We start from the raw sequence: 13976 nt of genomic DNA, 5'->3' as shown, positions 1-13976 counted from the left end.
GAATTTATAGCAAAAGGAAAGGAAGCAAGTTGGACAACTTGCCTAGTGGGCCCACCTTATCATTTTGGTGGTGGCTTCCACTACAATGACATCCATCTTTCTTTAACGGATTTGACATTTGTAACAATAGTTGTTGCGCTTAAATAATCTCAAATCAAAATAAATAAATAAATATGACCCCCACCAACCTCATTCACTACTGCAGTAGTAAGGATTTGGTGTGGAATAGTTATAAAAAATTATTTTGTTATATTTTCAACAATGGAATTACTATTTGAGTAATGAACTTTTATAATAGTATCTATACTACAATAGAGTTTCTTTACTTTGTCATTGTTATATTAATCTCAACACAACTGCTGCTCCAACATTAATTTTCAAAATAAATAATTGCATTCAATTGGCATATAGCATATTAATGCCTAATTAATTATACAAAAATCTTAATTCAGATCTGTGAAACTTTTGTTTAATCATATGATTGAGTTTCTCACTCATCTCTAAAGTAAAATAATTTTGTCAACCTCCAACTTCCCCTCTTCGAAAGAACATTTTATTTCCTCTCCCGTTGACAATTTTCCATTTATGTTCACCTCATAATCCAACACATGATTCCAAAACGGACCATAAAGGCTCACACCTTTGCAAAAAAGATCAAACATTTCTTCAATAGAATTGGTATCTATGTAGTCAAGTCTTAAATTGTTTGTGAAATGCCACATTGATATAAAAGTGTCCCTTGGATTCCTACATAAGTAAACAAGTTTGGTTTTTGAATCTTGGACTGATTTTGGCAATGAAGCATAGGGCAAATGTGTTGACATGATTCTAGGTGGAGTAAAGGATGAAAAATCAGGAACTTGACCATCAACATAGAGTTCAAGTTCCAAAAAGGGAACGAGATCATGAGGGTTCTTGATAAGTAAAGGGTGATTTTGTTCAAAAATAGGATATTTTTTTCGATTCACTGAAGAAAATAAAAGTGCTTTTAACCAAGTGGTAACAAGGATAACATCACTATCTTCAGTTTGAAATAGTTGTTGACATGCAATCAAACCTGGGATTAATCTTGGTGATGTCCAAAAGCCTTGATAGTTGCATATTTATGATCCAATCCATCCTTTTTCTTTGGGTAGGATAAAGAGCAATTTCTTGCAATCTTCCCTTACACATTCTTCTTGTAAATATTTGGGAAGAGTTGGTGAAGAAGTTTGAGATGTTGTCATGATTTTGAGGATTAGGTGTTTCCCTTTTGTTTGTATAATGAATGTTTACTCATGAGGGTATATATATATAGAGGGGATTAACATGGCATAAATTAAAAATTCTTTTATACTATCAATGATATTTAACCGATAATAATAGGTTAATTATCTTTTTTAATTGATTATCAATTAATATTTTTTGATACTCTCATCTTAACTTTTTTTTCAGGAGTTTAGGTCACATGCTATCTGCTTCATGTATTTGCCTAATATGTAGAATAAGGGTCTATGCCTAATCTTTCAAAACCACACGTCAGTATAGTGATAATGACAATTTTAAATAAGCAAATATTACTCACCAATATACATAAAAATGTTTATTTATATAAAAAAAGGGCAGCCCGGTGCACTAAAGCTCCCGCTATGCGCGGGGTCCGGGGAAGGGCCTGACCGCAAGGGTCTATTGTACGCAGCCTTGCCTTTGCATTTCTGCTAGAGGCTGTTTCCAAGGCTTGAACCCGTGACCTCCTGGTCACATGGCAGCAACTTTACCAGTTACTCCAAGGAAAAATGTTTATTTATATATGTATAAAAATATACATATATATGTTTAATTATAACTTTTTGGATTAAAATTTATATAATCAATTTGGTTTGAAAATTTTGAAGGACTTCATGTTATTTTGTGGATGGTTCATCACTAGTCACTACTTAAAAAATATTGTTTTTCCATAATTTTTCAGTGGAAAATGTTTCGTAGCTATTTTCACAGATATTTGATTGAATCAATGAAAAAAAAATAGTAAAAGTTTCTCACTATTTAAGTTAATTATTTGTCTTTTACTATGTATTTTTTCAATGAGCTGATTCGATAGAAAATAAATTAAAAAATTATATCTTATAATATAAATTTTTCACTGATTCACAGTGAAAGTTTAGTAGTGAGTTGAGAGTAAGTAATAGACTAATTAATTGATAATAATGACGACAAAACATCCACATCATTTAAACATGTCAAATTTGAGCAATATCACATAACCATTCATGATTTATTTTTCTCCCAACAGTAATTAAGCATGATATATATATATTTCTAAGCTATGACAGATGTCTCCACAGCAACACCAGAGTAGTTAACTTCAGCCACCTTGGCAACTTCCCAAAGTTGTGGTAATATTTCCTTTATGTTGTGGATACTTTCTAGTGCATAATCTGCACCTACAACTCTTTGGGATTTTCCAACCTGGAAATAATTAACAACAATATATCATATTAGACTAGATACCTAGTTTAAGAAAGATTAATTTCCGCCACATATACATCATATAATAACCTTACTAGTTAAGGTCTTGCACATATTGGCATGACATTTTTACGGTTACTTGTAATTATTCTTATTTTGAACAAGAATAAGTATGAGTATAGGGCTAGGCGTTATCTTATTCTCGTTAATGGTAAAATGCAAAGTTAAAAGAATTTCTAGATATATAAATGTGTCGTTATTTGTGGAACAGACTAAAAAGAAAAAAATATCATATAAAATGAACAGAGAAGGGAGTACAACTACTTACCAGTACTGTATCAAGACCAACACGCTTGCCAGCTTGAACGTTACGGACACTATCTTCAAAGAAAAGCTAGAAAAGAAAAAGTTTCAAATGAGTACATTAAGAGCACGCTTGTTTAGCCAAACTTTTGAGAGAAAATAAGTGATTTTGAATAGTAGCAGAAATTGTTTTCGAGAAGCTAAGGAAATTACTTTAAGTGATTCTTAAAGTAAGATGGTTAAAGAGTTAAAAATTCTTACTGTTGTGTGTGGATTAATAATGTTGGCAAGGTCTAATGCCCTTTCAATAGCAACTTGTGAAGGTTTGCACAGAATTGGTGTCTTTGGCAACACTGAATTAGCCTTAGGTTGAGTAAAATGTCCAATAATGTCAAAGATCTCATGAGAGCCAATATTAGTATCAGCATTGCTCTTGTCAATTGGATTCAGAGTCTCAAAGCATAATATCCCTTCAAAACAATCTTCTAGTCCAAGTTTATTTAGAACTTTGAGAGCATGGACCTTATCAGCATTAGTGAAGATCTGTTTAAAAGAAGAATATTTAGAAAAGTCAAAAATACACCAGAAGTATCACGTTTAATTTTTGCGAGTTTTCTATTAAAACTATTAGATGTTTGTGTTTTTTTACCTGAATAATCATCAACTATTTATCAAAACACACTTTGAAGCTGACTAGACCAAGTGTTTGAATATAATCGCCAAAAAACGGGTGAAAACTTAATTTAATTTGCCTATAAAATTTTGTCCACATGCATGGCAATTGGCTCATTAATTTTGAATTATGTTTTGACAAATAGTTAATGATAGTTCAGATAAAAAACACAAACACCTGATAATTTAAGTAAAAACTCACAAAAACATGATACTTAAGGTGTTTTTTTTACCATTAATCTCGAAAAAAAGATTCGTTCAAATGGACTTACAACTTTGCGGGTTGGTAGGCTCAGCAAAAGACTTCTCAGAATAGGGTCAGGCCTCAGTTTTTCATAAGGTAATCCACCATGGACAAAACTGCAGAAACAAATTGGCAAATTAAATGTTAAATAAATCTTGGGCCTAACGGAAGGAGGACTGCCCAAACTATATAAGGAGTTTTGGGATCTCGTTTCGATTCAATGTGAGACATTTCTTTCAACGCCCTCTTTTCATTCAGATATTTCGATACCCCACATCGGACCCAATTGGCTTAACTCTTGATAACATGTTAAATGAATATGGAATCTATAACTCACGCCTCAAATATTAACTCAAAAAGAGAAGAATTATATCCGAGTCCTGATTCGATGTGGGACATTTCTTTCAACATTAAAAGTTCAATAATAATACAATGAAAATAAAAATCAATTGAGTTCAAATACTCACCTATGGTACTCATCATAGTCGAAATTGTAGCCAATTGCCTACCAAAAATAAAAGTTAATATAAAACTTTGTTTGGGTGATAAAAAAAAAAAAAAAAACTTTACCCTGAGGCCTGCCATTGTGGTTCCATAATTCTTGTACAATAAATTGCCCAACTCAACAATTTTGTTTTGTTCTATACCAAGCTTTTCAACCATATAATCTGTAGATGCACATAAATTTCTAAATTAGATAACCATAGTATTTAATTTAAAACTTTGAATAACAAGTCAAGTATTTATACCTTCAATGTTCTTGGTGACACTATCAGCCAGACCAATACTAAGTGGATAAAGAGTGTCATCTAGATCTGTAAATTCCAATAATGTTTAATCATCAAACATAGCTAGCCAAAAGATAAAATGAATGAAGAAATGGGATTTGATATCGGCTTCCATTTGGTTATAGATTTTGAAGTAAAAATTTGAAAAGATGAATTTTTAGAATTTAAAATTGTATTTAGACATGCATTTTACTTGAAAAATAATATTTTTTTGTGACTGGGATGTTCCAAAAACTAGTCTGAGCCCGCTTTTGAGAACTTGAAAATAATTGAAGATCAAATTTCATGATCAAACAAATATCTGAAGATAAATTTTTAAAATCTAACTCAAAATCTATAACAAAACGCTAACTAAATTTTGAAAAAATAACATACGTACCAAAAAGAAGACAGTCATATTTTGGCCTCTGAACATGCCCATATTCCATTTTGGCCTAAAAAAAAGTAAAGATAATCTAAATCCACACAAACCAATTTGAAAATTCGGCGGTAATTAAATTAATGTCATTGTATTCAGAGTCGACAATTATATTATTGTTGCTAAATAATTATTGTTAAATTCTTTATTTATTATAGTGAAAAGAGCAAAAAAGTGAAAGCTCTTCTTGGAAACGATCAAACGAAGAGGACCTCGTCTTCTAATCAAAGAGTCAATTCCTGGGAAGAGGACCTCGTCCTCTTTCTCTTTCGATAGACTTCCTAAAGGATGATGACGCTGTGGATGATGTCCCAGCTCGAGAAGGAGTAAAAACAAATAAAAAAAAACGTGTATTGTGTTAATTGTCATAAATTCAAGCACACACCACTAAATTCATGCATACATAAAAAAAAAAAATCATGCATACATAAAAAAATAATAATTAAAGGGTGATAAATGAAATGGTTAGATTTGTATTGTTTTAACAAATTAATGATAAATATTTGTTCTTTACGATACATGAAACTTATGTTTCAAATTTGAGTTTATTTGAAGTAAATTTGAGTATTAAAATTTGAAGAACAAAAAATTTATTAGGATTATTTTCACTTGAAGCAAAATTTAATAAGTATTATTAGGATTATTTTATTTATCGATTTGAGATCTAGTTAGAAAATAGTAACACCCAATAATATTGCCTGGTAGATAGTTATGTTAGCATTGTTAAATTAAAATTGTAAAAAGAAAAATTTTAAAAGTGGTTGGGCCCGTCAGAGGCCATGTAGTGGTGGGTTAGACTAGCTAAAGGCCCATCATTTTTGATGGGTCAGCCCTGGCTGATCCGTCAAATTTCAAGGCCCGCGTAAATTGGACCAACCCATATAGACAATTCTATTTTCCACCCATCATTATGCAAAAATAATAATAGAGAAAACAAAATTGAGCCAAAAATGTCCCAAAATTATTACAAACGATTTAAATGAACCTTTCATCCACCTATTTTGCTATTAATATCCATTTGGCTATATTTTTGACTCATTTGTGCCCTTTGACTAACGATCAAATGTAATTTTTAAAAAAATATATTTTAAAATTCATGTAATTTTATTACTGGTTCAATTTTAAACTCTACCCTCAATAAAATAAATTCACTCACTTGGTTTTCAAACTTACTCGACCCTAGCTCTTACCAAATTTTGTTTTTTATTTATACTCTGCTAATTTATTTGTTGTTAAAAATTTTTGAGCTCGATTTCACGATAATATTTTCTTAATTATTTTTTTTTAACAAAATTGGCTTCTGGGGTTAGATTTTTTAGCATAAAAAATCAGGAAAATAATAATGCAAGTCGATTTCCCAATTTAAAAAATTATTTTTAATGTTTAGCAAAATCGATCTCTAGAGATCGATTCTTTTAGTACCAACAACTGAAAAAATCAACCTTTAGAGTTCGATTGTATTTTTTAAAAAATACCAATTCAGAGTTCGATTTTAATTTATTTTTTATATTTTAATTTACTAGCCAAGGTTTAAAATTTGACCAATTATAAAAGGGAAACTTACATAAATATACAATATTAAGAAAATATTTACAATTTATAGCAATAAATATTTTTTTCAGTGAACACTTATAATACATTTATAATACAATTTTAATACATATTACAGAGAACTATTTATAAAACATATATAATACAAGTTTTATAGATGGATAATACATTTATCACATATTTTAATAGATTTATAATACATTATGTTAGTTTCTTACTACACAAACATAATATATATTTTAAAACACTTATAATACATTTATATTGTATGCATAATTCACTTTTAATATAAGTGTAGATTTATCATAGTATTGCTATATATTGCTATAAATGGTAATAAATAAAAAATATCGCTAAAATCGGTAATTAATTTTTAAAAAGCACTCAATCAAGTAATTTTTCCATTATAAAATGCCACATGAATTTATATTTTAATTTTTTTTTTTTAGTGTTGACAATTAGTTAAAAGGCATAAGTGAGCCAAAAATATAGTGTAGAGGTCCCAGAGTCCCTCTCCTGACCGAAACACTTATAGGAGTTCATTTGTCAATCACTTTCATTCTTGTCGTTAGACCATCTATAGTACTCAGAACTACAACCCTATAACTCTAACTCTATTATTTTCTAATAATAGCTAGCTTCGATTAGAACAAAGCTCAAAATGACATGTTTAACCCTTTTCCGTCGAGAAAATAGAAAAATCAAGAAGTAAAAACTAGTTAATCATTAGCCAAAACTAATTTAATGGGTCAAGAAATTAACTTCAACACTTCACAACACACGTAAATTTTTTTTTAAAAAAATCCAGATAGAAAAACGTACCAAGAATCAAAATGGGTAGCAAATAAAGATGCACAAGAATTTTTCTTTCTAGTGAAAGTGTTTTTGCCAGTCATTGGGTATTTTTGGGTTTATATAGGAAAAAAGAAAAACGTTGCATTTTTTCCCATTGGGATCCTCATAATCTACATTAAATCCACAAATCTAATTAAACTAGTAGATTTTTCCTTTTTTTTTTAGCTAACTGATTTGTCCTTGTAGATTTTTTCCTCTTTTTCTTTTTAGCTAACTGATTTGTCCTCTCATTTAATTCTTCATCCCCTAAACAATAATCGGCAAAAAATTGTCAAATAGTCATTTTTTAATCACTAAAAATCATTTAAATACACAACTTATTTTATTATATTCTCTAAAATTCTATACCATTTGAAAAAATTACAAAAGTCATACTCTCTCCAATTCTCGAATACATCGCTTTACGCGATATATCGATCGGATATATTACTTTACGTGATGTATTAGAACGTTCAGTGATATACTGTATTGAGACTGAAAATGATATGAAACAAAGGGGTCTGGTCACACATTCCATGGCGGGTATTATAAAACAAAGGGGTCGGGTCACACGCTCCGTGACAAGTATTATGAAACAAAGGGGTCAGGTCACACGTTCCGTGGTAAGATATGTGTCACGACCCAAGCCTAGAGCCTAGACGTGACATGGCGAATGAGGAACCCGAAAGTACCTCAATCAAGTCTCTTAGCATTCTTTTAGCCTTTCATAGGTAATGATAATAAATAAACAAGCGGAAATCATAATAGTAAATCTTCAACTTACATATGTCCAACAATACCTCTAACTATTAGATTTAACGGGGCTAAGACAAGTCTCTAGCTCACCCTCAATCATAATAGAAGAAATGTCATAGTAAAATATCTTAACATATCATAAGCTAGAAAGATAAAGGAGTATTGTTCCCGGAACATGGGAACTCACCAAAAGTAGTCTTCAATGGAATATCAACTAGCCACGTGGAGGAGAACGAGGAGGAGCACCGATCCCTACATGGTGACATCATGTAGGCAAAAGAGTATGCGTTAGTACTTTGAATGTACTAAGTATGTAAGGATGCATGAACATTGAGGAAACATTAAAACATTTATGTAATATGGAACATAATTTAATGTATGCATAATAAATCATATAGATATCCTTTAAAAAATTCATTTTGTGGGAAATTAACCATAACCGACATTTAAGACCATGCGAGCTATTACATGGAATCCAACATAACCCCCTACGTTGGCCGGGGAGACTACTTGCCAGGTAGAACTCCGTCAACTTCATTCATTTCTTTAACTTTAACTTTAAGGGCTATTTATGGATCCATTAGCCTAAGCCTACAAGGGCTCCTATGTTGGCACATAGTTAATGAGACAAGGGGTTGTTACTAGGATTTCCTTACCGAATCCCACCTCAATGCCTCATTCGGTGCTAAGTCAATCCCACGGAATAGTTTAATACTTCAAAATATTCATAGCATATAACTTGAGAATTCAAACATCATATTCGGTAGAATAGCTCATTAAAACATTTGATAATTCAAATATGCAAGAATTGTCCTTATTGCATAAAGAATCCATCATTCATATCATTTCATCATTCTTTCATTTCATAAGACTCCCTTTTTGATCATAGATATTGCTTTCATAAACATTTATTTGGAGTCAAAGCTTTCAAGTCAAACTTTATTAAAAACATAGTAAAACTAGGTGGGTTCAAATCACTTCAACTTGCAAATATGTATGTAAATAAATATACATAAATACTTTGAAATCCATTAATTAAAAATCATGCTTTAAACAACCCACCATGAGTTTCAAGAATCTTTAAATAGATAAATAGAGGAATTACTTGTAAATCATCAATTCATACATATGAAATTATGTTACATCAAAATAGAACAATAATCATTAGTTTAACCATGATTCATACTATTAAGTAAAATTAAGAATTACCATAAGAAAATATTACTTGAAATCAAGAGACTTAATTGAAAGAGTTTTTGGACTACATGGGTGGAAGAACCCATGGATAAATACCCACATAACTTAGAGTAAAGCTTAAAGAAAATAAATATAATTTATCATATAATTAAAATAATTTAGACATGAGAGTGGAAGGAATACTCTCATTGAAGCCTTACATACCTGGAGACCGAAGCTTTAGTTGGTACCGAAAGACTTAATGAACACTCTTGAGTCCTAGCTTCTCTCCTCGCCGGAACGTTTTGTGTACTACCCGGAGTATATGAATCACCGGAATAGTATTTATTCACTACTAAGAACTAAAACTATATTTGAGAATGTGTAAAGAAGTGTATAGAGAGAAGATTTGCTTGAGAAAGCTTGATGAATAAAATGAGGAAATAAGGTGGGTATTTATAGGTGGAAAAGAGGGACCTAACAATAAATAAAATAATTATAAAGAAAAATTTGAAAATTTAGTGGAATATATTGATGTCATGGATGATGTTAAATGGAGGACAATTTATGTCATGAGTGATGTCAAATGTATCTAGATCTTTCTATGGTAGGTGAAATGAGTTATTTTTGACAGAATACTCTTCTTGGGAGCTGCGTTTGAATAAGATAAATTCCTTATTAGGATTTGGTGTCTCATAAGAATTGTAGATATGGAAGTCTAGTTTCATATCATTCAAGAATCAACCAATTTGGATAAACCTACAGTGAGATATGATTTTTCTTCTATAAACACTCATTTCCGTCACAGCATTCTACCTTACAAAAATTAATTTATTTGACCTACTTAACCTCTGAATCTTAAAATATGGTCTTCATAAACGTTGTAGGTAATGATATTGTGGTTACTCAGAAATTTGAATCACTCAATTTGGATATTCCTATGAAAAGTTATGCCCAAAATACAGAGGTTGTATCATGTTTAGGCGAAAATTAAAACATCGTATACAACGTTTTTAGGGGATGTTACAATATGTATATTGAGGAGACGGACCACACACTCCGTGGCAGGTCACATGGACATAAATGTCCCCCATGGGTTTTGGACTGTGATTCAGCGGATGTGTACCGATAGGACAGACTTGCATCATTTCATTGCATTGCATCGCACCTTTATGATATTTGTGAATTGTGTTCACCTCTCATTGCTCCGTGTTTGCTGAATTTGACTTGATATGATTCAATTGATGATATTATTGCTGAGTATTCGTGAACTGCGTATTATTACTGTACAAAATGTAGAGTTGGGCTGGTTTTTATGCATGTCGTAGTTGAGGAGGTTCGGTTCGGAGGACAAGAGTACTTGTAATCTATTGAGCTTGCTTAGTTTTAGTTATCCACTTGTTGAGTACCATGTTGTTTGGTACTCACCCCTTACTTCTACACTTGTGTAGGTTGTGAGTCCGGAACTGCTTAATCTCTTAGTGTTTCCTACCATATCTGAGGCTATCATTTCGAGAGTTGAGGTAGCTGTTACATTCATCTAGCGGACACCTCTTACTCTTTTATTATGTTTTAGTCCTATTCTAGATATAAAGACATTGTGACTGTATTTCCTTTCGTACTTCGGTAATGTATTAGTATCTTGTACACGTGACAACCAATCTTGGGGGATTTTGATTTTATTTTACCTGTTTTAATTAAGTTAAAGTTCGATTCATTTTATTTTCTTCCGCATTTACTTTTCGTTGGATATTAGGCTAACTTGTTTCGATGGGTTGAGATGAGTGTCATCACACCCGGATTCGGATCGTGAGATTGGCTAATCTTAAAAGTTGGTCAAAAGTTGAAAAATCACCATTATTCAGAAAAATTGAACAACTGATAGTTGAAGTGTATTTTGATAAACTTTAAGTTGAATTTGAAATTTAAATTGTTTAACATATATAAAAACATTATTATCTTAAAGATAGATTATGCTTCTAGTTGTCCATACAATATTTTTACTTTTTTTCAAAAAGAAAATAATCAAAACAACGTTTAGTTGTATACAATGGATTTGATTTTTTGAATTACTACTTTTAAAAGATGAGTTTCAAGATTGAAAAAATAGTTTTCTGACAAATGTTTTAAGTGATTTTTTTTTGGCACTCACAAAAAATATAATAATATACTTTTTTTTGTTAATCAAAACAATAATATACTTAGTATTAATGTCTAGGGGAATAGTGTGCTTGCAATTTTTTCTCTCTTTTAAAAGTTAAATACATGCCTATACACAATTCGATTTTAAAACTACTGTTTTAAACTTACTTTTTAACTAGGAAACTTACATAAATATACAATATTAAAAAAATATTTACCATTTATAGCAATAAAAAAAATACACTGGACACTTCTAATACATTTATAATACATTTTTAATACATATTGCAGAGAACTATCTATAAAACATATATAATACAAGTTTTATAGATGGATAATACATTTATCACATATTTTAATAGACTTATAATACATTATGTCAGTTTCTTATTACACAAACATAATATATATTTTAAAACACTCATAATATATTTATATTGTATGCATAATTCACTTTTAATACAAGTGTAGATTTATCATAGTATTGCTATGTATTGCTATAAATGGTAATAAATAAAAAATATCGCTAAAATCAATAATTAATTTTTAAAAAGCACTCAATCAAGTAATTTTTCCTTTTAACTACGCTTTTGTTTAAGTTCACATTTCTATGTTCAAAGGCTATAGTTATATTAGATTTTCATGGTTATAAAAAATAGGGATAATAAATACCAAAGAACTAATTTTCAAATTGAAATTATTACTCCCTTCATTTCATATTAAGTGAATTTGTGAGGCAATACACATATATTAAGAAAAATATTCAAGAACATAATTTGAACCATACTTTCTACTATTGTCCTTTGTAAAATTATAAATATAACGTTGTAAGTAGTGTGATTTATCTCCTAGAAAATGTAAAAACTTCAATAAATGAAAGGGAAAATATGGAAAAAGTTTCAAACATCCATCTTGAACTTTGAACAATTCAATTATTTTGAATAATAAAAAAATTTCTCAAAAATTCACTTAATATGAAATGGAGGGAGTACCTGGCAAAGATGACAAAACAGAAAGTTTGACCGTCTGATTAATTATTTGAGACACTCACGTTAATGCACACTCTTGGTAAAAACAAAAATAATCAAATAAGCGAAGTAATTATTACTACTACAGACATGAAAAACATGAATGAAGTGAATCAAAAGTTAATTTTTACTGATAGATTGACATGAAAAATGTGAAGTGGAGAATTCACATGAAATGTATGACTAAATATTCACATGAATAATAAGTGTATTCGTACGTATCTATTATAAGAACCCCAAGCTAGAAGAAAACACTCGATGCTTAAAACCATGACAACATCTCAAACTTCACCTCCCAATTATTTACAAGAGGATAGCCTTAGTGAAGAGTGTAAGAAATTGCTCTCTATCCTACCAAAAGAAAAAGGGTGGATTGGATCATATATCTACAATTACCAAGGTTGTTGGATATCACCAAGATTAATCCAAGGTGTTATTGCATGTCAAAAGCAATTTCAAGCTCAAGATAGTGATATCTTCCTTGTTACAACTCCGAAATCAGGAGCCACTTGGTTAAAATCACTTTTATTTGCTCTAGTGAATCGAATGAAACATCCTATATCTGAACTAAATCACCCTTTACTTGTCAAGAGCCCTCATGATCTTGTTCCATTCTTGGAACATACACTCTATGTTGATGGTCGAGTCCCTGATTTTTCATCCTTCTCTTCACCTAGACTCTTGGCAACCCATATGCCCTTTGCTTCATTGCCAAAATCTATCCAAGATTCAAGAACCAAACTTGTTTACTTATGTAGGAATCCTAAGGACACTTTTATTTCGATGTGGCATTTTGCAAACAATTTAAGACGCCATTACAAAGATACCAATTCTATTGAAGAAATGTTTGATCTTTTTTGTAAGGGGGTGAGCATTTATGGTCCGTTTTGGAATCACGTGTTGGATTATTGGAAACAAAGCATAGAAAAGCCAAAAAAAGTACTTTTCTTGATGTTTGAAGAAATTAAAGAGCAACCAAAAATTCATCTTAAACGCTTGGCTGAATTCTTGGAATGTCCATTTTCTATAGAGGAAGAAAATTGCGGAGTTGTGGATGAAATACTAAGAATGTGTAGCTTTGAAAATTTGAGCAATTTGGAGGTGAATACAAATGGAAAGTTGTCAACTGGAGAGGGAACTAAAATGTTTTTCCGTAGAGGAGAAATTGGAGATTGGAAGAATTATTTCACTGTAGAGATGAGTGAGAAACTCAATCATATCATTGAACAAAAGTTTCAAGGATCTGGATTAAGGTTTTCATATAGTTGATTAGGCATTGTTTGTTTTGAAAATCGATTCTGAAGTATGTGTGTTTGAGATTAATGTAACAAGAACATAACATATTGTAGAAAATTCTATTTTAGTAATGGTATTGTTTTAAATATTCATTACTCAAATTATTACAAACTTATGTATTTAATTCATATTTCTTTATTTTGTCACAGACAAAAAGGGCACAACTCTCTCTCTCTATCTATATATATACTCACGTTTAGAGAGAGCACAAATTAGAGCTCGAGGAGCTCCGGATGGTGATTTAGAACTTAGATGGATAGTCTGAACGAGTCTCTAGGAGCTCTGAAGCAATTCAAATACTTATGTAATAATAAATCACT

At 30.7% G+C, this 13976-nt stretch overlaps 2 protein-coding genes and 1 pseudogene across 2 annotated transcripts; 1 reads left to right on the top strand and 2 right to left on the bottom strand.

Moving 5' to 3' along the window:
• Window positions 1–426: 426 nt before the first annotated feature.
• Window positions 427–1226, bottom strand: LOC129879677 (cytosolic sulfotransferase 12-like; annotated as a pseudogene).
• A 1042-nt stretch (window positions 1227–2268) lies between these two features.
• On the bottom strand, window positions 2269–4883 carry LOC129874572 (uncharacterized protein C24B11.05-like). Its single transcript, XM_055949878.1, has 8 exons — window positions 4835–4883; window positions 4417–4482; window positions 4238–4335; window positions 4135–4172; window positions 3696–3783; window positions 3013–3294; window positions 2777–2842; window positions 2269–2448 (listed from the first exon to the last, which is right to left on the bottom strand). The coding sequence occupies exons 1-8, from the start codon at window positions 4881–4883 to the stop codon at window positions 2299–2301; spliced, it is 837 nt and encodes a 278-aa protein (XP_055805853.1). The 3' UTR covers window positions 2269–2298.
• Window positions 4884–12630: 7747 nt separating this feature from the next.
• On the top strand, window positions 12631–13665 carry LOC129874566 (cytosolic sulfotransferase 12-like). Its single transcript, XM_055949867.1, has one exon. The coding sequence runs from the start codon at window positions 12631–12633 to the stop codon at window positions 13627–13629; it is 999 nt and encodes a 332-aa protein (XP_055805842.1). The 3' UTR covers window positions 13630–13665.
• The last annotated feature ends 311 nt before the right edge of the window (window positions 13666–13976 follow it).

This window comes from Solanum dulcamara, chromosome 2 (genome assembly GCF_947179165.1).
Source record: "Solanum dulcamara chromosome 2, daSolDulc1.2, whole genome shotgun sequence".
Taxonomy (NCBI): Eukaryota; Viridiplantae; Streptophyta; class Magnoliopsida; order Solanales; family Solanaceae; genus Solanum; species Solanum dulcamara.
This window is presented reverse-complemented; position numbering and strand designations above follow the sequence as displayed.